General features: G+C 33.7%; 1 protein-coding gene across 5 annotated transcripts; it reads right to left on the reverse strand.

Annotated features, from left to right (window-relative positions):
* Nucleotides 1–3,363: 3,363 nt before the first annotated feature.
* On the reverse strand, nucleotides 3,364–16,986 carry EMB1974 (NHL domain-containing protein). 5 transcript variants are annotated; one of them, XM_088498122.1, is made up of 18 exons: nucleotides 16,626–16,986; nucleotides 15,064–15,499; nucleotides 13,483–13,603; nucleotides 13,189–13,287; nucleotides 12,303–12,453; nucleotides 12,093–12,222; nucleotides 10,720–10,810; nucleotides 10,467–10,607; nucleotides 8,894–8,994; nucleotides 8,164–8,277; nucleotides 7,174–7,409; nucleotides 6,418–6,476; nucleotides 6,112–6,297; nucleotides 5,888–6,011; nucleotides 5,696–5,754; nucleotides 5,287–5,432; nucleotides 5,036–5,200; nucleotides 3,364–4,024 (listed from the first exon to the last, which is right to left on the reverse strand). In XM_088498122.1, the coding sequence occupies exons 3-18, from the start codon at nucleotides 13,514–13,516 to the stop codon at nucleotides 3,722–3,724; spliced, it is 2,139 nt and encodes a 712-aa protein (XP_088354248.1). In that variant the 5' UTR covers nucleotides 13,517–13,603; nucleotides 15,064–15,499; nucleotides 16,626–16,986; the 3' UTR covers nucleotides 3,364–3,721. The 5 variants fall into 5 exon arrangements, with proteins under 5 accessions (XP_088354248.1, XP_016175000.1, XP_016174999.1 ...); XM_016319514.3 differs by having other exon boundaries at nucleotides 16,631–16,956; XM_016319513.3 differs by having other exon boundaries at nucleotides 13,189–13,277; nucleotides 16,631–16,951.
* Nucleotides 16,987–24,219: the final 7,233 nt, after the last annotated feature.

The following is a 24,219-nucleotide window of genomic DNA, read 5'->3' on the forward strand; positions in this document are numbered from 1 at the left end:
AGTCACGCGCACGTGTCGCTCCTCGCTGCCATCTCCTTTGATTCTTGTGCTGCAGAAACTCCATCAAATCCAGTCAAATGTTACCTAAAAAAAACAAAATTGCAAAAGACTCAAAGTAGCATCCATATTGGCTAAAAGATAACTAATTCTTTATTAAACTCAACAGATTAGATGCAAATTCACTAGAAAAAGATAGAAAAGATGCTCACGCATCAGTAAGTTACCGAACCGAACCGAAATTTACCGCAAAACTGAACCAAAATTTACAACAACCGAATGAAAAATAAAAAACCGGTTTTTTTAGTTTTTTTAACTAAACCGAACCGAATCATGGGTTCAGAAATACTCGTTTTTACAAATTTTCCCTCTAACCTAATAACCAAACCCCCAAATCCCTAAGGTAGCGTTTGTTTTCGGAGACAGGACACAGAGACATGGACAGTACATGTTTAAAACGTGTTTGGAAGCATAGACATGGACATGGAACACATTGTCTCCGAGACAGTTTTTTATACTTTTGTGTCCACTCTTCTACGAAGGACAATGATGGACACGGAATTTGGAAGAGTGGACATGGACTTTTTATAAATTTTGTTTTCCTTTTTGTCCATAGATATTTTTTATTATTCCACTATTATCCCTTCTTATTTTTCCTATAATTAGTCTTAAAACTTTTTTTTTTCATATAAAACGGATTCTTTTTTAAAACTGATTTTTTATTTAAAATTAATCTGGCTTATTAACCTAAATAAATTTTTTTATTAATCAAACTTAAATCTATTTTTTTTATTAATCTTAACCATATGTATTCTTACATATTAATAATAAATTTAAAATAAAATAAATATATTTATAATTTTTATTTTAATATAAATACTATTATATATTTTTTTATTAAAATTTTTGTCCTCTTCAAACATTTTTTAAATTTCGTCTGTACTCCTACGTACTCTCATTCTCTATTAAATTAGTTTGTACTTGATGTAGAAAATTTGGAATCATATGGTTATTTTAGTCATTTCATATAATATTTTAGTCTTGTCCATGTGTATCCAAACATAATACTGGACATTACATTAGTGTCTTGTACAGCGTATCCAAACACAATACACAAACAATAATTTTTAGTGTCTCCGTCCTATTGTCTCTGTCTCAGTGTCATGTTCTGTCTTGTCTCTGAAAACAAACGCAGCCTAACTTACCACTCACCCCTCAGCGCAGCCACACACAACCCCCAACACAAAGCTTCAATAAACTCACTCTCCCTCTTTCTCTTCCATGCCTGAGACTCTGAGAGGATGAGAGCCTGAGAGAGCCAATGAGCCAGAGAGCTACCGCCGTCCTTCAGAGTTCAGTCGCAAGTCGTCCATCGTGACCGTGAAGGACATCGTCGATCTCCATCGCGCCATCTCTAATCGCAGTCTTCACGCCGTCATCGATCTTTGTCTGATCCGTTCTTCTCCGTCGCCGAGTAGCAGTCTCCGTCGCCGAACAAACCCTTAGTCCGAGCCCTCTCCTGCAACTCAGTGTCTTCTTCTGAGGTTAGTAACTTGATTTTTTCACAATTTGTTGCAATTTATGAGATGTTCTTGTTGCTCTCATAAAAATTCATTGTCACAAGGTTGTTCATGCATGTCTGTTGGTACCTGGTGGAAATTTGGCAACAAAATCGAATCTTTGTGATAAGATTTGCCACTCACATACATACATACATACATGATACATGATGGAGAAATTTTTATTCTAATGCCAAAAGCACGCGTTGCATTTTCTATATATATTTTTATTTTATTTTGTTTCGTATCTTATGGTGAATGAATGTGTTTTTTGGCATGTTGAAAGCTGAACTCACAAATAATTTTATTTATGCCAAAAATATTATATGCCAAAAAGTCTTGAAATGTATTGAAATGAAGAATAAGTTAGAGATAATTTATGACAAAAATATTATATGTCAAAAAGAATATTTAAGAATTCATTGAGATGAAGTTTGAAATGGAGAGAGTGTAAATGATAAATATTTCTTGTAAAAGTTTAAGAAGAATTTATCTTTTTAGTTGTGTTTATCTTTTTCTTTCATAAGAAAAAAAAAATATATTAGGAACACATAAAAGAACTATAAATTATTAAGTTGTTCGATAAAAATATTCTTCAAATTTATTAACAATAAAAAGAGTTTTGCTAACTTAGGAACACATTTTATGTATACTATATTAGGAACACTCACAAACATTTTTTATATTCACTATGAGATTAATCATTATATACTATTCCCAACTTTATTGTTAACCAACCAAATAGTATTTCCGTTATGATTGTTTTTATAGCCTTTGATTGTTTTTATCTTTATATATTGTTGTTGCTTTAATAATCTAATATGTTGCTGTTGATGTTGCTTTATTTTGCTTTCATTATTGTGTTTTGAACTTGGTGTGTTTCATAATTTGTTGCTGTTGCATAAATGCTGGAAAGTGGCTTTTTGAACAAGTTTGAATGCTGATTTTTCAATAAAATTGCTATCTTTGTTGTTCATTGTTATGTATTAATAGTTTATCATTATAATCTATATTGATTTCTGTTTTGTATTTGTAGAAATTGCACCAACCGGAGAAGATGATGATGAGTCTGGTGTGGATTCAGATTAAGCATGGTGGCTGTTTTGGTTTTTATTTGGTTTAAAATGATTGTTTCACTTTTTAAAGTGTGTTTGTTTTTATTATTTGCTAGACATTTTTAATTGTCTTTGTTTTATGTTTAATTGTTGGGACAAGTTGAATTTGTATTGAATTTAAATGTCATATATTCTTGTTATTCTAGTTTATTAATGGTTTTAAACTTCATTTTATGATGATTTAATTCTGATTATTAGGTTTAAAAGAAACCGAAAAAACCGACCGAACCAAACCGCTGTTGGTTCGGTTCGGTTGTCCAAAAAACAGCAAACCAAACAATTGGTATTGTTGTAAAACCGAACAGGTTGGTTAGGTTGATTTTCGGTCCAAAACCGAACTGATTACACCCCTAGGTACAAATGGTAATTTTTTTTTTCTATGGATAGATATGTCAACGTTTTCAACTTTCATGAATAAAAATGGTAACTTTCAATGATAGAAATGGTAATTTACTCTTAATATAATCAATGCAAATTTTTTTTCCTTTTTGGCCGTAGATGCAAATTTGATTTTGTATACCGTATATGAGAGTCGGATTTAACATGACTGGGCGAGAGTTGAAATTTTGTGCATTGGGCCTGATATGGGTGTTTGGGATGAAGAAAATACTCTAGTGACTTTAGGATAAAACTATGGTATAATTTAATCAGTTTTCTATAAAATATTTCAAGTACAAAATGAATACATATTATTGAAATAAAAGTACATGCTATTAATGTTTAAAATTGCATGAATACATTACAAATCAAATTCACTCAATTTTTAAGCAACATTTTGAGCATTAACTCTATTCTCATGTGATACTTTCTCTAGTCTAAGTCATACAAAAGATCTTACTCAAACATACGCTGAATGTCTAGATTTATTACCAAACATATCCAACTGAAACGAATAAGACCATAATTTAAAGTGTTATAGCCAATTCTATCCGTAAATAGCAACTAGAAAATGGCCACTAAATACTACGTAATCATAAACCCAACAATAGAGCAAGATGTATAAAAAAACAAATACAGAAAAGTTGCAATTGTGCAACTGAACCTAGTGTGTTATTTCAGAAACACCTTCACCTCAATTGAAGAATCTGTTGAGATAATGTCTCTTCCATTATCAGCCTTAGGATGATCAAGAGTGCTTAACCTTACTCTGATGTGTACGGGTTTCATGAAGACAAGGTCTCTAAGATCACCCTTTGATTGCAACAAAAATGCACTCCATAAATCTCTCTCTGTTTTCCCACATTTCTTAGAGCTCAAAATATCAACTATCCTTGCTGCATATTTCTCCCGGTTGCCCTCGTTCGAGTCTGGTACTTTTCTAAGTTTACAATATAGTACCCCGTAAATAATAACCTGTATTAAATGAATAAGATATTAGTTTAAAGTTTAAACGAAAGTAGCTGAATAATGATCAATATCTAGTTATTCAAATGGCATTTTAGTATTAACGTTGTGGTCCTTGGGTATAAGATTTTACAGAGGATGTGGTTGGTATGAGAGTAAAAACAGAAAAACGTTTAGGGTAACTTACACTAACCTCCCATGTGGGTTAGGCAATATTATACATGATACACTGACATATACACTTATAATGTATTTTTTAAATCTGACAGTAACCTCTCCTCTAAGGAGGAAATAAACAAAGGCATAACAAGTCAAGAAATATCATATAATATCATTAACCTCAGGGAAAATCAATGTAATTTATCCTAAAATTTATGGATTACCTTCATGTGTAAATGAGCAAATGGATATGGAAAGGAGCAATAGTGCGAAGAGGATATAAGATTAATATAGGCTCTCATAATGCACAAACACTCATTTTATAATTGAAACAGACTACACATTATCGCTTTGCAAAGGTAAATAACCAATACTTTATAGATATAACTATAATAGGGACTAAACCTAAGAAATTGTGGTAAAACTTCTGACCCAATTCAAAATAAATCTTAGCAATCTACTTCAAGTTACTAATGTACTAAAACTAGCACAAACATAGGTGAGCTTATGAAGAAGAGAAACAAAAATGATAGATATATCAAGTTAAATGCATCTAGAGTAAAGATGGAAAATATTTCATACTTAAGCACGATTTAACGAATAAATAAGCACCAGAAAGGAAGTCTATAAAGAATAGTGAAGTGGTTGGACTGAGAAATATACCTAATGATGTATATAATGAAGAAAGTTATACCTCAACTTACAAGATTAATGAGAAAATTAATTTAAGACAGCCACAGAAGAGAACGACTTGGACTAATAACAGAATAAGGCACATCAATTATGTTACCATCTCTTGTATGCTATTCTAATCAGTAAATGACATGAGAAAAAGGCATGGTCAAAAACAAATATGCATACCTCACTTGTTCCAGGGCTATTGCAAACACAACAGTTGATGCAAATTTTCTCATCGTCAACAACCAAATTGTTATTCAGATTATAATCTTCAACAACCATTTCTGTTTTGGGTTTAGGAGCGGCAAGATCATCCAGTTCATCGTACCACTGTTGTGCAACACCAGCCTGCACCAAGAGTTCAACACATAAATTTTGGCAACTGCAGAACTAGACTACTTCACCAAAGAATGCTACAATTGGCAAAAAAAAACCTTGTCTATGGATCCTAGACCATCATCAATTCCAGAAATTTCAGTAGCTGAACCTCTAGCTTGTCGCCATATACAGGATTCTTGTAATGGTTCTACAAGTTCAACATCAGCAGAAATCTCCACACCCAACTTTATGTAAACCTTGCCTATCACACATTGAAGCAAAATTCTAAGTTGGCAAAGATATGTAATAATTCAAGCTGCAGCACGGCATTGTGGTGGATGATAAAATACAAATACGAAAATATTTACACAGAACAGCCCAGCTAGTAAACTATTCTTGTTATACACAGAAGTCCAGGTTGGTGTATGATTTATAAAAAAGAGACTATGAAGTTTCTCAGCTGATTTGTAAGTTGTAACAGAATGTTACACATTTATACTACCCAATCTTAATATGTAGAATGACCTGGTAGCAACTGAAAATGCTGCAGATGATCGACCGTCGTGGCCAAGAGTCCATTTTCACTGTCAAAACAATATTGACCAGAAATGTCGGCATGTTTGACTCGGAGAAAAGAACTAAAATATTGTGTACACAACAGGAAAATGATGGTTTGGAATTTTAATGATCAACAAAATGTCAAGAAAAATAACTTACGCAGCATAAAATGTTTCAAGAGGGGAATTCAACCAATATGGTAATCCAAGTATCCCTAAATTAGACAACTTGAAGTCTGAAAACGCCATTGATTCTCTGTCAACCTTCATAATCCTCTGTCCGACTAGTGATATACAAAAACTGGTTGTTAAGAGAAATCATAAATGCAACAATATAATGTGCCATTAAATGTTGATTGTTGAGTAACAATCAGAAAACAAAACCTGTATCACAAATAATAACATGATTCTGTAGGGTTGTCACTGAAGCTAAAAGATCAGAGTTTGGGATGCCTTCCAGCAAGCAAGCATGTTGATTTTGATGTTTAAACCAATCAGAGGGAACTTGATCTAGGATAGATAAGTTTTCTGTGATCTGCTGTCTGCATATCTCCAGGATTGTGGAAGAACCTGTTATAAATATACATTACAACAACTCTTTGGTTCAAGCTAGGAACAAGATACTTTCGGTTCAAGCTAGGAACGGGATACTTTCGATAAAAATCCATTATATCTAGTATCATATCTGACCTTTATAAACTTCATCTATCTTTCCTGAACCAATATCCATGGTCCATAAAGTTTGAAAGCTGCAAGAAAATACACATAATAAGCATTAACAGAAGATGGAGGCACAACATGAACCATAAAAGTTAGCATTGTTGTCTACTATGAATAATCAAATCTTAGCACAAGAAGGAAGATCTAAGAAAAAGGAATATGAGAATTCCAGAGAAGCACGATTTAAGATTTGAATAGAGAAATAAGTCACATAGAATTGTGGAATAAAAAAGATTACAGTAAATGACAGTTACCCTCGAGCAGCTCTGCTCCATAAATACAAGAAACATTTTTAAAACCAACATTTAAGCCATGATTAAAACGGATTATTAATGTCCAGAGTCTGTTTCAAAACAGAAAAATACGGAACCAACATCCGAAAACTCACCACAGTTGAGCCATGCACAGAAATTGACAGAGCCATAGACTCAATGGCCTCAAGGCCTACATACAAGTTTGATATAAGATGAAGATTTTTTTCTGTTTTTCTTTTCTTGTTACAAAAGGCTCAGGTGCAAACAAAGAGAGATGAAGGGGACCCAAAAATAAAAGGGTGGGCTTGACGCTCTTGTATGGCAAAGCTTTCAGCCAGAATTAACTTAAAGAAATTGATTATGCACCAAACATCAGGGGTACAATGTAAGGTATCAAATAATTTGGACATCCTGTAAGTCCAGAAGTGCACGTTATATTATTAAAAGAAGTTAAATATATCAAATCATTTACCTGCGATCTATAATGTAAAGTGTGTCATCAACTGATTTCAGCAGATACCACGGGAAATATAGTGATTCAGAATCAAATACTTCATATGTTTCCTCAGCATTGGTCTCCTCACTGTTTTCTAAACCAAGCTTATTCCTGATCCAATTCCATAGGTGAAAACGTTTGCTAGAGGCAGTGGCAGGATAAAGTGTCTCCACTAATCGGCCACCCAGATCAGCTTTCCTGATAGCATGATTCTTAAGAAACAACAAATGGTATATAAGGAAACCATAAAAGAAAACTCTATAACTTTACTAAATGAGTCAACAAAAAATAAAAGGAAATCCGTTAATAATAATAATAATATTCCTTCAGACAGGAACAAAAAAGAGAAGCATAAAACAGCAGGCAACATAACTCTAGACTAGTTTCTCTTTCCCTTAATGTAAGACTACATTCTTATTATCTAGTTCTGCTCTCTAGGCATACCCTCAAGCCATTTATACAAAATATCTAGATATCTCCCTTGAAATGTTAAAACTCAAACAGCATAAGACCAAGGAAAATATCTGTTACAAAATTCAGTGTGTTGATTTGGATCAATAAGATTGGTTGTTTTCATTCATTTCCATTGACATTATCAGGAATTCTCAGCCTCAACTGCTTCATTCAACATGAACCAAAATATGCACATTATCATCCAAAACCAAGTTGCATTCTAGGTATAAGGATGAAATTTAACAGCAATCATGCATCTTAAATGTGTAAATAAGACAATGAACACTAAATTAATGTGAAGGGTTGAATTTAGTCTAACTGCAGAAAATTCGACAATGTATTTTATACTAATCCTGTAGAATGAACTCGCCAAATCATATTAGTTTGGCATAGCTACAGATAAACAAAGGGATATATCATTGATATGGTCAAACTGATGCATATAAAGTACCCAACGAATATGAAACCGAGTCCAAGGCTGATAATAAACTATGGACACATCCAAATACATACCTCTGAATCAACAAAATATAAGCAATCCTCCTCAGCATGGTAATAAGAACCTGCTGGGCGCCCTAATTTAGCAGATCCAAAATCTCCATCCTCAAATCCTGGAGAAGAACCAATCTGAGAGAGATTGAAACATGTCACTGTAATGTTTTGGGTTCATTCTTCCTCTAAAAGGAAATGGGAGAATGATATACAATACTAAAAATAGTAAAGGAATATCCATTTTTCTATTGTGACACTGACAAATAAACACATGAAACTCAATAAAATGCCAAAGTAACATTTGCATAATCTGATGTTACAAGAGAGAGCAGATATTTCTTCTATGCAAGAATATTAACAGAATGGGAACAGGCAGAGATGAACACAAGTAGTCAATCTACAAACTTAACAATATGTAAAAACTAGTCTAATACAACTGCATGAGATGGCAACTGTTTGATTTGTTTCAACACCTCTGGTTAAGTGAGGGGATGTAAATCATATGAACAAACTCATTAGTGAACAGATATTCTGACGACCATTCGGAGATTTGATCTTTTCACTTTTGAGCATAGTTGATTATTGGACAATTGGTGGGAGGGATGTTAGATGTGCTATAGACAACAAGAATAGTTGGCGGAGCCTTTGTCAGCTTTACTGTCACTATATGACATTTAAAAAGCAGCTAATACTGGACCTGGAATCAAAACGTACTTTATCCTGAACTTATTTAAATAATTGATGTACATACACAGTCCAGAATCTCTCCATTGTCATCTGATATAACAATCCTATGATGATTGCAGTCTGAAAAGAAGAGGCGGTTCAAGCTGTCATCTGCAGAGACGCAACCTGTAAAGCAGGAAGGGAAAAAAGGGCAAATAAATACCTCTAAAGAGTGGGCTCATCAGATGAATTAAGAATTTTATAATATCTAAATTGCCAAAAATTTAGATTTCCTGATTTTCAGTGTTTTAAAATATCGGATATGGCAGCGCCATAACGGTATGCTGGGGGGGAGTTTGTCCTCGCTGCCATACAGAGGCCATGGCGACGTGGTTTTCACAGCGGGTGAAAAGGTGGCCACAATTGCGGTCACGCCATGGCGGAACGCCATGAAAAAGGCGGAAATGGCAGGTTTTTTTTGAACATTTTTGAAAAATCTGAGGATAATTGGGTAAATTAGGAAACCCTAAGTGATAAATGTAACCCTAATCAGCCTGTTATTCAAAAGCTTCTCTTCCTCTCTTATTCACGTCAAAAAAGGCTCTCCGTCTCTGTTCTCTCTTCTCTGTGCCTTCCATCGCCGCCGATCTTCGCCGCTACCCATCGCCGTTCATCGCCACCCATCGTCACTGGTCATGGCTGCCTGCCGCCGCTGCTCATCACCACAGTTCCCTCTTTTTCTGGTTCGTAGTTACATACATTCCTTTTTTTTTTCGTTCAGTTCACTGTCTCCTTCTCTTCCCTCATAAACCTCTCTTCCTCCAATTTTTTTCCCGTTTAAGTTCAGTTCGCTATGTCAACTTCCAGACCAGCCCCTGATCCTAATGCCCGTCCCTGCACCTGCCTCTGCCTCTGCTGGTCATGCTGCTGGCACTGCTCCTGCTCATCCTGCTGCTGCTGTCCATTCCAGTAGAATTGACCCAGGCTAGAAATATGTTAGTACTGTGGAAGAAGGAAACACCAATGACACCATATGTCCGTTACAGTAGAATTGGTCTTTCTTTTAAGTTTTTAGTTTTTATGTTCTATGTCTTATGTTTATTTGTTTGCTGCATTAATTGGATGTCTTATGACTAGAAAAATGATTATATAGATTAGATTTTATAGTTTATTATATTTGCAATTTTTCTGCATATTTTTTTGTACATATATATGCATTTTTTAGGTAATCCACCATTTCCCGCAACGCCATCCGCCATTTTTTATGGCGGATTTTTGGCTCACCGCCATGAGCCACCATCCACAATAAAAAACTATGCTGATTTTTAACAAAATCTTTATAATTACAATGAAATAACAAAATCTCTTCCACGTGGACTTGTCGAAACACCTAAAACTGTTTCAAATTTGTTGTATCCATCAATTACTCGAGCTCTAATTATTTTTCTGATACCCTGTTCCACTTTTATAAGTATAAGAGAATGGTTAAGGAGAAGAAAGAGAAAAGGGGGAGGGAGGGAAGGAGGGAGGGGGTCAGGGAGAGAGAATGGCAAAGAAAGAGTATGATGAAACAAGAAAGGCTTACGTATCTGATTTTGCCAACTCATACTCAGAAAATTGGTAAGCCAATGCTATTAGGAGACAGATGAAGTTTATACCTGGATAAGAGAGAAGTAAATTCTGAATAGGATAACAAATATATTGATCCTTGTTGCTCCCATTTTGCTTCCACGATGGAGACTTCAATACATCAGATGACTTGGATTCACCATCAGGTTGCATCTGTAACTCCTGAACAGCTACATTTGACCCCATAGTCAAAATTAGTGTCTAGTGCACTTGCATGCAAATACACACCACAGGGAAAAAAACAGTAGACAAATGCCATTTCAGAATAGAAAAGCACAATACCTTGGTATAAAACTTCAAGATCCACCTTCTCATGATAAATAACTGGGCTTGTAATTTTTTTAAATAAGATGTACCTTGCACCTTTCTCTAGCTATAAATATCAAAAGAATTATTGTGAATAAATTGCAACAGATGACACTATACACTCACAAAAACATCAACATTAGAAAAACAAGATGGTTAGTTGGTATACATGGATATCATGAATGCAAAAACTTTTCCTATTCTGAAACATTGATTCAGATAGCAACTTAAACTTCGAGGACACTGGGAACAGAACTTTAATTAATTCCCTTTTTAAATTTCATTCTATCCACTAACAATTTAGGCAGTCACTATAAGCAGCCAGAAACTATATAACCTACTTGGATTTGAGTATGTTTTATACCAGTTATCTTCCCTCACATAAGTATGTAATAATTCCAAGATAAGATTCGACAAGCATGAGAAGATTGATTTTCTAAAGCCATCTGGTTTTAGTCAACCAGATAAGTGTGTCTAAAGACTAAATATTATACACCAATCAGGTCTAAATAAAGTAAAATAACCCACTTCTTTGGGTTTGTATAGCAATGATATTTTAAGGATGTGACTGTTATATGTCATGCCAGGTGCACCAAGACTAAATCTTCTAGTTTGCAAATGCTGAGGACCCCCACTCTTGCCTTGCAGTCTGCAAACTAGTGTTCTAAGAAACAGATGCATGATCTTAGGTGGAATAATGTGAAATAGGTTGGTTATTCAAGCTGATAATTCTATATTGTTATCATGTTTTTCTTTTGGCTGGGGGGTTATATTACACAAATTAAAACTATTAGCAAATCTAGCCATCATGACTCCATCTGTAAATAAAAATTTAGACTGCCGATAAATCAAATCTCATGAGACAAATTGTTCACATCTAACAAATATCTAGTTTTAATGAGAATCGAGATGATGTTTGAAGAAGAAATCTCCACAACTGATAAAAATTTAAATCAGTAAGGTTGAGAAATAGATGTTCAGTGAGAAAAGAGAAGAGAGGCAAAAGTGAGACAACTACTTGTGCCTGATTTGCTTTATCAACATTGCAATCACCATATCGACATTTATAGAAAGAAGAAATAAATACAGCTTATTTTTTATAATAACCAAAATAAAGAATTATTGACTTAAGCTATTTCTTATAATTATATACTTACAAATTACAATAACATGAATTCTATTATCTAACAAAGCATTCCCTACCTGAGTTGTCGACTGATTTGATAATTAAAAGTCGTGGGCAACACAAATTTAGCAAATAATTAACATAAATTTTGCATCATGGTAGAGATATTAGACATCAAGAAATTTTTACATATTTTAGAAGCTAACAATAGATCTTATCACACCTCGGGAAATGTCTGTTGAGACAACAAAATGGGAACCGTGATATTTTCTGTCATCACTAAATGGGCCAGCTGAAGTCGATCGACAGAAGGATGGATTGGTTTTGAGCACAAAATGAAAATATGGGGGCACCTGCCACAAAATGTATATTTAATTATTGAAAAAGCATCACCCTACTTGTATCAAGGGTAGAGGGAGTGAGGGAATAATACATATCCTTCTTGAATCTCTTTTGGATAGTCTTCAATTTTTCAAGCAAAATTTGATGGTCCAAATTTTCTAAAGCAAGAATCAAGAAGACTCCATCACCCCCAAAAGGTTGCTTATCTTTGTTAGATAAATTCAACCAACAATGATGAGTTCCTGCAAATTCAAAGTTCAAGCAATAAATTAATTGGGAAAAAGCAAAGAGTATGCCTTAAATCTCAAAACATAAAAACATGTCCTAGAATTGGACTTGTGTAAGCATAGAAAAAGACCATGTATAGAATTCAAAATCCTAACTATTCAGGAATGCTACTTCAGTTACACTGCTCAGAAATGCACAAAATTAAAAGAAAATGTAAATCCTGTTTGCTTTGGATTATTTCTAGTTTTCATTGACGTTGAATATACAAATTGAGGAACAACGTATATTTTGATTCTTCGCATTTTCTTGTTATAGAAAATGGGATTCACACTTCAAGAAATTTCTAAAACATAAAGCTATTTTTTGTGTTTTCACTTTTATAGCAGCAGCATTACATGAATAACCACTTTTAATAACAAATGAATTAAAACAGAAATGCAGCCATTAGTTTGAATCAGCCACATTTATTAATCTTGCTTCTTAATTTCTTTCTCTCAATTTGCGCAGGGAAGACAGGCAAGTCATCACTTGCATTTACTAAAAAGTAAAAATGATAAATGTAACCAAATAGGAATTAGAATCATGAAAAATTGAAAACAGGAACTGTTAATCGGAAATGAAGTAAAAAACAAAGACAGGAAAAGTGGTAGCTTAATTTTCTCTTTTTTCCCCCTGATATAGAAGTATTATTAACAGAAAGAGAAGGACATTGCATAGAGACTAGAGATGTAGATTAGCGAAATAAATACCTTCAAACTCATCCAATGAAGCTCTAATGAAAGACAAGAGGTCAATTTCAAGGGCAGGTTCATGTGATGCATCAGCCATTGTTGAGAACCTGAATGAAGCTGCCAATCAGAAGTCAGGAAACCTAACAAGGCTAGAATTGCCAGATTAGGCTTCAAATTTGTCATTAATATAAGATGATATAATTTATTCTTATCCATGTCCTGCTCAGACACAACTTCAAATGCAACAAAAAAGGAAAAAAAAAATCAAAATTCAAAACACCACCAAACAGTTGAACCTTCAAAATTATTTACCTTTCTTCGTGAAATTCTCTGACTTGAATCCCATTAGTAATTAGCTTCTGAGCAGAGAGAGTGGGCATTACAGACAAACCTTCTAAGTTGAACACTTTGCCAGATTGTTGATAGCAATCACCTAGACAGGAGAAGAGAAGAAAATTTTTTAAAACAAAACGCACATAGAAATTTATACTAGTGAATAGTATTTTCATAATCTTATTTGGTAGTATGTCCTAAGAGAAAAACAACTGAGGGAAGCTGGGAGCAAAAAGATGCACAGGCAATAGAAACAGAACCCTAAATAGTGGCTAAGTTAAACAACAAAGATATTTGTGACAATATTGGTATGTTGAATCTCTCCCTTTACATTATGTCAGAAATATTAATGCTCACTTTCAAATTCATTATATGCAAACACACTTATTTCTAAAACAACTTGACAAACATATTGACGAGCATGCTTTCATTTAAAGATAAAAATGAGAAACTCCGGACATCATATCAGACGGCTTTTCCTAAGTTGCATAGGCATGTGTATAGTATCTATATTTGGCATCCTACAAGAATGGGAGAAGAAAAATATTGGTAAATACTTTTATATGGGAAAATGAGTATATATTACTATATGATAATATGAAAATATAATATTTAAATAATTTAATAGTCAAAATATAAGATAGATGGCAACAAATACTTTCAAAGTAAATCAAACAATTTTATAGTAAATTTTGATGTTTTATAAGGACTAATATGTATATGTACAATGATAGACTAAAAAGTACGTCTGAGTAACCAACAAGTACAAGATAAGCTCCCAATAAAGGTCCGGAAACCATCAAATTGTTACAATAATTGACAAACTAGAGCCTATGGGTAACCAAGAAGTATTGGTGAAAGCTCTATAATGCACAAATATTTCATTTTTACAAACATATGAGTATCATATGTGTATCTTCAGAAATGCTATTATTCTAAACTTAATTTCTTACCCTTTTTTCTTCCTTCATAAAGTTGCTTACCACATATCATACTGTATGGTGTTCAATACTCATATTCGTATTTGTACAACATATGGGTGTACAGCAACCATTTAAGAGCACCGATGCTTCATAAGTTTATCTTTATTTATTTCAAATGCAACTACTAACCAGAAATGCTCCCATGCTACTCCTTTTTCTTAAACAATTAAAAGAATGAGTTCAATCACTAGGTGAACTTTTGTACTTACTTTCCACTTATAAGACCTAAGCAATTGTAACAACAGAACTTCCAAAATGCTCTAAAACTCAAGTCATCTATTTGGATGAAAATTTTAAGGGAAACAAAACAACAACAAAAAACAAGGTAAAATAGAAAAAAGCTAAATTATTCGTATTAATTTAACTAACCCAATGAGTAAAGTTCAATAAATAATAAAATTAAAAGGATCACAAACCTTTTATGAAAACTGCCATTCAAAATACAAAGGCAAAACTTAGTATTTTCTCTTAATCTAATATCCTAGTAACCAAACAAGCTTTTAGTAATGCGCAATAAAAATTTCAAATTCAAAGCTTGCAAAGGGAAAATGAAATTTGCAGCAGGCAGGAGACACACCTGTGGTAAGAAGAGGTGCTAGAAACTTCGAAATCTGCTTCACACGACGAAACCTCATCAGAGCCATGTCTCCTCCAAGTATATGAAATTTAACAGAGGTAAATCCGATGCAAGTTTAAACGGTAGAGCTGTCAAAATAGGTCAAACTCAGAGCTATGGGTTAATGAAAAACGGTAAGTTTTTGAAGGGAGAGAAGAAAGAATTGGAAACTGTTGGAGTAAAGCAGAAGTGGCTGGTGAATTGAAAGGTTGGGGTGGGCAAAGGTCTAGTGGCAGGGAACTTCTGTGCTGTGACTCGCGGTCACTGAAAATTGGACGAAGGCCCAAACCCTCAGTTTTGTGGCTATGGTTGGTTAATACTATTCATTTCCTTAAAATGCAGAGATATAGCTCCACGTCTCACTATATCCTTCTTCCTAATGCTTTTGTTTGCTTTCCTGTAGATATAGGAATTGGCTCATTTGTTAGCATGTGCTTTAAATCATAGTTATCAAAACCGAACTGATGATCAAACCATCCAGGCTATTGGGTTACTGGGTCACTAGTTTAATCGGTGGGCCACTGATAGAACCGGTTGACCCGTTCTCACTAAAATAAAAATATAAAATAGACAAAAACTTAAAATTAAAATTTAAAATACAAATATAAAATAGTAAAAAAACTTAAAATTAAAATTTAAAATACATGTTTTCATTGGCACTAGTCTCAATTTCTAAAAAATAAGTAATACAAAAATAGACATAAAATTAATCAATACTATAATAATATCTTAAGTTGACACAATAAGAGGAATAATCCATAAATTATGTCCAAGGAGTAACATACATAGTTTCCAATCATCTAATCACACTATCACATAAGCTATTATCTAATCAATTCACAGAACCTCTCCAACCAGTGCATATTCCAACCAACCATGGTATAAATCAATATATATGCATATCTCTAAAAAAAATAGCAACAATCAATATAGAAGAAACAGCAACAATCAACTCCTAAATAGAAAACTTGTTCTTTCATTGTATAATCTATTAGAACTTATAATATTGAAAACAGAAGAGCAACTTTTCTGTAATCAAATGAAGCTGTACGCTTATATCTTCTCCATCTGTTACTTGGTCAATCATGTCACTTCTCACTCACTGGTTTATCTGTTAATTGAGATATGAAAGTTAAAAATTTACAGAAATCACCTATGTAGTCGGTGTTGAACAATACAAGCACACGAACACACTTGGTGGTTTAAACATCACAAAAAGGACTAAGATAAAAGCATGGAAACTGTGTTTTACCAAACTATGAAGGCTTCTCAATGTGATTAATCAGGAAATGCATAAGGATTATAAGTAACGTATCCTTGTCTTCATGTTCAGATTAACCAAGTGTTATTACCAGAGCCTTTAATATGTTTGATTAAATGCAAATGCAATGATGCAAAACCATCCTATCCATATTTACCACCTTGCAAAAGTTAAATATAAGGCTAATCAATACTCAATAGCACATGTCAATATCATCCAGATCCAATCACTCAAGAACATGTTTCAATAATAAAAAACTCACCTCACCTCAACAGAGAAGAGAAGCCACGGGCTCACAGCTGACGGCACGCAGAAAAGAAGGAGACAGAGAAGCGAGCTCACGGCGAAGCACAGCAGTGAAGGCGACCCACTGCGGCGGACACGACACGCGAAGCACGGCCTGGCAAAGGCAGTGAAGACGCGACACGGACGGAGACGACAGGCGAGCGAGGGACGCACGGGAACCGGCGAGAGGCTCGGTGGCAGTGAAGGCTCTGTGAGCTGCAGCTGCCGTTCTGCCGTTCAGTTCAGTTCAATTGGAATGAGAGTGAGAGTGAGGCTCTGCCTCTGTTCCGTCGATCAATCAGTGAATTAGGGTTTTCTTTTTTTTTTAAAAGTAAAGTATGGTTTTTGTCGGCAACTTTTGAGATAAGTTCTATTCGTATCCCTAACGTTTAAATAGTTCTATTTGTATTTTTAACTTTTATTTTATAAAAGTGATTTAATGTTATTCTACTATCAATTATACTAACATATCAAATTATATAATGCTACTTGTACAATAAAATTCAACCTTTGATCAGCTTTTAATATTATTTAATTAATTTTTAATTAAAACATATTCCTATTTGAAACACATCCAAAATCATAAATCTAAAATCTAAATTTAAACATTAAAAAATAATTGTAACACATCTAAAATTATGAAGTTATACAGAAAATATTTTTTAAATACTTCCAAAATACAGAAATTGCACATGCAAAAATAATTTAACATTGCAATATATATGAAAATGCCATTTTTTTCGATTTTTTATTTCAAAAAAATCAAAATTTATACAGAATAATAAAAAAAATAATGGTGTCAGAGACCCATCCAAACCTTAGGTAAGTTTTCGGCGTGAACGAACGGCGACGTTGATGCGGACGAACGGCGACGAGGAGGAGGAAAGCGGCGACGAAGATGAGTGTTGACAAAGGGGAATGTGGCGTTGTGAATGAGCGCCGAGAAGGAGGAAGGCAGCATTGAGGATGAGCATGGAAGAAGAAGGTGGCGCAAATGAACGACGGCGGAGGATGACTTCTCGACGTGCGCCTCTGAGTTTTCCATGTGCGCCTCTGGATTTTCGACATAGGGCAAACGTGATTTTTCTGCTTCTTTAGGTGTTTTGTACGGGTTTAATTAATAATTTGATGGTTTAAGGTTTATTTTATAATTTTAAAATCAAAATTTTGAATTTTGAATAATTTGATTTTTAGATATATATTTAAATTATAATATATTAATAATTAAATATATTAAATCTGAAACAGAAATTTAAAATTTAAATTTTAAATTTTAGTTTTTTTTAGATTGTATTTTGAATGTGTATTTAATTTTAAAAAGACAATCAATCTATTTATAATTTTTAGATGTGTTTGTTTTAATTTTTTTTAAATTATTGTAATAAAAGGCCGAATGTTGTACCATTTTTAAAGGATACTTAGTTGAATTGTTTTCAATTATTCTCACTTGGATGTATTCATTTTCAATTAGGTCTCACTTGGATGTGATTAATATTATACCCACTGTTTATATTTAGATTCAATTATATCCCTAAAAAAGTAAATTATATAAATGTTGTAGGAATTAGTTTCAACATTTGATGAGCTATTTTTCGAAGTAGATCATCGATTTTATCTCAGACATTTGTATTCTAACTTCAAGAAGAGATTTTTAAAACTCAAACTAAAGCGCTCATGATGTGTAATTGACGGCATGATAACATTGAATCACTTTTACAAACGTTAAGGATACAAATAGGACGATTTAAACGTTAGGGACACAAATAGGATTTACCCCAAACGTTGGAGACAAAAACGATACTTTACTCTTTTTTAATTACAAAATTCAAACCGGTCCAAATTTTTCAAATCTACGGTTCACTGATGTTCAACAAAATTGGTTAGTTTAAATCGGTTCACACTAATTCATTTCTTGTCCGATCAAATGTCAAATTCAGACCGATTTTGGAGCTGTGCCACCGATTTTTCAATCCGGCCGTCTGGTCGGTCTGATTTTTACATCTATGCCTTAAATAGTAGCATTGAAAAGTTACCAAATATGAGAAAAGCAGAAAGTCCCAAAATCTTATCACGTGCTAAGCACAAATAGAATTTCAGAAGTTAATTAAAGCACTTATTACTTCAAAGGGAATTGAAGAATAAAGTACCAATCCAGTCTCTATCTATTTACTCGAATGACAACGCGATTCTTAACAAAAAAAATTATCCATTTTGGATCTTGACCCTGTGCTCCGGTTGCCAACACGGTCCTTCTGTCACTTTTATGGCAAAAGATTGACAGAAATTACTGTGCAGATGAGATGGATGGCTCAGGTGGTTGGGTGGAAGATGGAATCCTATGTGGCTTGTTGGAAAGGACAGGTAGTTTGTGTGAGGTGGAAGATGACAGATAAGTCTCTGTCCTTTCTAACAAGCCACATGAACTTTCATCTTTCACCTAACCACCTTAATCATCTACCTCATTCGCTTACATAGATACATCAACAATTTTCGTTAATTTTTTACCGTAAAAATAACAAAAAGACCGCGTAAATAATCGGAACACAGGATTAGAATCCGATTATTTTTTTTTTGTCAATAGTCGTGTTGTCATTCAGGTAAATGGATAGAAGTCAGGTTAGTATTTACTCGAAAATTAAATAAATGTAAATTTAAATAATCAAAGAAGTGCGTTTGAAATTCGAACAATCTATTATTAAAAATTTATCTCCTATGTATGCATCGTTGATATAAACTTTACTTATAAAAAGTAAGGAATACTCAATAGAAGAGCAAAATACCTTTTGAGGAAAAGAATCTAATTTAGCACTTTTTTTCCTTTATCTATTTTTTCTGCATCAAATATTTAAAAAAAAAAGTATAGATGAATGAATAACTTAAAAGTTGAACAACGTCAACAATAGTTTAAAATAGGAATTATTTAATACAGATTAACAATTAATCACATTTATTATCAGCAGGGAATTACATTCATTATCATTAGGGAATTTGAAAATAATTAGGATTAGTGACGGCGTGACGCAGTCCCCTTCTCTTGAATACGCAGTTTCACCACCACCGAGAGAGCGCCAACCTAAGGTGATCGACGAAGCTGCAATTTCCGCCAACCACTTCCCCCGCAAACATTGCTGACTCGCGTCCCCCTTGCCACCGCCGCAGCTGATGTGACGCTCTACCGGCTTCTATCCCGCAATCCCGACCCGCCGCCGCATCACATTTTCACGATCCCTTATTGCGTCTCCCTTTCCGGCGCCCCGACGGCTGTCTTGTCGTGATTAGCGTTGAAGGCAATTGGAAAGAATCAGGACATGGATTGTTCACTTAGGGAAGTAGGTTATAATACCCAATCTTTATGTGTCAGTGATGATACATATCAAATGGAGTTAACCATTGCCAATGTAACTGTTGATGATGATCAATTTGATGAAGAGGTACATAGCCTTATTTTTTGTACGTAGCCTTACATAGAGTTAACCATCTATATTGTTTTTAGTGTGCATGTTTTATGGCATTTGCTTATACAGGATAAATTTTTCTTTGAATTTGTTCTTTATTATTTTCTAATCAAAGTAGTATGGTTGCTTATTCATCTATCTGTATAAGTGGGTAATGGTAGCTTAACGCCCACTCATTCAAATTTCAATACATTCACCAAGAATATAGTGTTCCCAACCGATAAAACTTATCAGTGTTTTTATCTTCACAGATAAAAAATAGAACATATGAACCATGGATACTCCACGAGAAATTACTTTTATCATAGTGTTTGCACTAGTTAATTTTGGACCTTTTCTTGAAATATTTTTGTAGAGTTAGTGACTTGTTTTTGTTTGTGTGGGGATTTTTCAAGATAACGTTTAGAAGCCTCTGGCAATAGAGAGTTGGATGCATATGCGGGGTAGAATGAATCGCAAAGATTTGGCAGGTTTATGTCATTGTTAAACTCTTTTAAGAATAGTTAGTTTGTGTTGAAAATTGATTAAATTATAGTGTTTTTTTGGTTAATTTATTAGTTACGCAGATGGTTATCTTCATTCTAACGTGGATGTTTGTTTGGGTATAAGGTTGGTATTTTATTTGGTTTGCCTCTTGCTACATGCACATGCTTTGAGTGTTTCTCTTGTTATATAGTTTGGATTGGATTTAGTTTAACGTTGACTGAATTCAAGTCAGATTCGAGTAATGAAATTTAGTTATAAGTGAGTAAGATTGAAGACTTTATCAAAAATATTTGAGGGCATGGGGCTATCATCACAAATATGTTATAATCTCGCTAAATCCTACTTAATTAGGTCAATTACGTAGAATATGAAGTTATCAATTATAAAATATATGCCACTATTATTCTAGATATATGATGAATGAGAACTTTAATCTGCATGTTAGAAGTTGTGGTCAACCTATAATATGATGGATATTCCCTTTACTAGATATGCAGATGTTTTTTTCGTTCTAGAGTGGTTGTTTAGTTTATTGAAGTTGAATTTTAGTATCTAATAATAAAAATATGCCAGATGTTCAATTCATTAGGTATGCGAATGATTATTTTAAGTTATGCATGCCTCCATACATACGCACAAGTGGTGAATTCAGTAAAATCATGTGTACGCATGACCCATGCATACACATGACCCTAGTTTCACGTCCCACGCCAGTTTTGTGACGACCCATGCTGAAGCAAAATAGAAGCATAATTTGGGTCATGAATTGAAGCAATATTGCAGGCGTCTCACATTAACCACTGGGTGTGCCATGGCAAGCAAACAAAGGCCAATTTGGGCTAGTCTTTAAGAAGCAAAGTATGTCATTTAACATCAACCTCCATGCTTCAATTTCCTTATTCATTCCTCAATTCTCCAAGCTTCCAAATGGATCAAGCCCAAGAATTCAATTTCAATTTAATCTTGAATTTAATGTAATTTGAATTTTATTTAAATATGTAATTTAGATAGGTTATAACTAGACGATGAAGGAGACACTTTAGGGGTATTCAGGCTCTCTGACCTTTCTTTCTCCACTCTTCTCCTCTTCTTACCTTTCACATTTTATAAGCTATGTGGCTAATTCCCTTTTCATTGGGGAAAAAGAGCTCTATTAAATTTAATGAATCAATTGTGATTTACTCTTCATCTTCAATTCATCTTTCATTTGCTTATTTTGAAAGAATCTTCGTTCTTCATTCCAAGAATTCAAATTTATTGAGAGATAGTTTGAATCTCATTTGAATCCTAAAACTTAAGAGATGGATTATAGGAATTGAGCTAGAAGTTCTTTCTCCCAAATTGGTGAATTTGGGTTTGGGATTAATATGTGACATATAATTAACCCATAACTTGATTCATAAAATTGTTTGACTCTAAATCAGAGACCAATCTTCATCTCTTCTCATAAACAATTAGATCAAGACATTGGCAATTGATCCAGTTAAGAAAGATTAAATTACCTAGACATTGAAATTTAATCACTTAGAATTTGTCAAGAGATCAGTAATTGCATGATTGAAGTGGAGATGAAAAGCTATTTGATCTAGAGAATATAATATCTTTGTACCCTAATTATCTTCCCTTATTCTTTTAATCCCTTTCTTTATTAATTGCTTTCAATTTAATGCTCATTACATTGCTTTCTTTACATTCTAACGATTTACTTTTCTTGCAATTTATTTTTTCAGTATTTACATTCTTGCAATTTAACTTCCAAGTTATTTACATTCATGTTATTTACTTTCTTGTCATTTTACTGCTTTCATTTAATTCAAGTCATTTAAGTTCCAGTTTATAATTTTACTCATCATCTCAATATGAATTGTCTAACTAGAATATTCAATCAATCATTGCTTACTTAATTCTTTAATCGTCGTGGGATTGACACTCACTCACCGTGAGTTTATTACTTAGTACGACCCGGTGCACTTGCCGGTAGTTATGCGATATTATAAAAATCCTATATCACCTGACATCAAACCCAAGTTTGGTGTTGGCGTGCTGCAGCAATTCTGAAGAAAGCTTCCAGGAAGAAGGTGCCCAAAGGTTGGAGGAGCAAGAAGATCCCCACTGAAGATTTCTCTCCAGGATTGAAAGTGGTGTTAACTCACCACCCGTCTTTGCCTTATATAATAAATAGAGTCCTCTCTCTTGAACATATCGAGTTAATCCATGAGGGTATAGGGAAAAGATGCACAGTAAGACTATGGAGCATGCGAGAGAGTATGCAAGAGTTCTGAGGGGAGGTCAAGCCGAAGAAGAAGCTCAGTAAGCTCCTCCGCCACCTCTCATGCCTCAAGGGCACTACTTTCTACCTCAGTAGTATTGGTAGTAGCTAACATCCTTCCTTGAGGAGATGAGAGTCACCCAAGATAGCCACGGTGTCCTTCTCCATCAGATTGTGGCAGAGTAAGAGAGTTAGTGCCACGAGCTTCACCAAGTGAGACAAGATATAGGGCGACTGAGAGGACCACGTGGAGGACTAGGGGTGACAAAGCGGGCCGAGTTGCCCCAATCCGCCCCGCCATCTAAGATGGGCTCAATATGCTATCCTGCTTGAGTCTTTTTTTTTTTTTTTTGAAAAATGAAATTCATTAAAATTAACCAAAAAATAATAATTAAAAAATTTAATACAAATAAAAAATAATCAAATTATAATATAATTTTTTCACAATTTTTTTATAATTTTTAACTTTAATAAAATTGTTCAAAATAATATTTAGCAATAGAACCATCTTTATTTTAAAAAATAAGTCACATAATTGAGCATATATACAAAATTATAAAATAAAATAAATAAAGTTAATAACTAAAAGAAGAATAAAAACAAAAAATAAAAAAAATATTTGAAAATTCTATAATTATTAATTTTATAATAGTAATCACTCTTTCATATAATAAAAAAAGAAAAATAAAAATCTTCGGTCCGGCGGTGCGGGTTTGGCGGATTATTTTAATTTGGCGGGCTCCAAATCTAGCCAGACCCGCCTTTTTTGCGGGTTTAACGGGTCGGCCTGACGGGTTCGACCCATTTTATCACCCCTATGGAGGATAGCTTGAGGAGGGAGATGGCCATCATGATGACCGAGGTAGTTGAGTTTCTTTCATTCCTATTTTCCTTTCCGTACTGCTTATGTTATTTTCCTGTCTTCTGTTTTATGGTATTTACTATTTAGTGCATGACTCTTAGTTCTCTGTTTTCTTTAGTTTAGTTAGTTTTTAGTTTTATGTTTTTATCTTTCAAATGGTGCCTCATGTAATGTCCTAAACAATTATTAAAAAAAAAAAAAGAGCAAAGTGGTGTTTTATGTTAGAAGTTGAGTTTATTCTACAATTGCCTTGTTACATTACATCATGTGGTATATATGATTGGGATTGTGATTGTATTAAGGGAGTGTGTGGTTGGAGAAATTATAAATAATTCCTAGGAATTTTAAGATGGAAATATCATATTCTCATGTTTGGTTCAAAGTTTGAAAAATTATTCCTAAGCAAGTTTGATTCCAGGGAATCAAAATACCATCATTTCAATTTCCACATTCTCCTTGGGTATCTTTAATTCCCATGAGAATGGAATCTTTATAACAA

The sequence above is a fragment of the Arachis ipaensis genome, chromosome B9, assembly GCF_059453495.1.
Source record: "Arachis ipaensis isolate K30076 ecotype BB chromosome B9, ASM5945349v1, whole genome shotgun sequence".
Classification (NCBI taxonomy): domain Eukaryota; kingdom Viridiplantae; phylum Streptophyta; class Magnoliopsida; order Fabales; family Fabaceae; genus Arachis; species Arachis ipaensis.

Excerpts from the sequence above, each read along its gene's own strand:
- EMB1974 (XM_016319513.3), bottom strand. The coding sequence starts at position 15,130 with ATGGCTCTGATGAGGTTTCGTCGTGTGAAGCAGATTTCGAAGTTTCTA. Across the intron at positions 7,410-8,163 it reads TATATTTTGTTGATTCAGAG|AATCATGCTATCAGGAAAGC; the intron begins GTATGTATTTGG and ends TTGTTTCTTAAG. Across the intron at positions 5,433-5,695 it reads GCATTTTCAGTTGCTACCAG|GCAAGGTTTACATAAAGTTG; the intron begins GTCATTCTACAT and ends AATGTGTGATAG.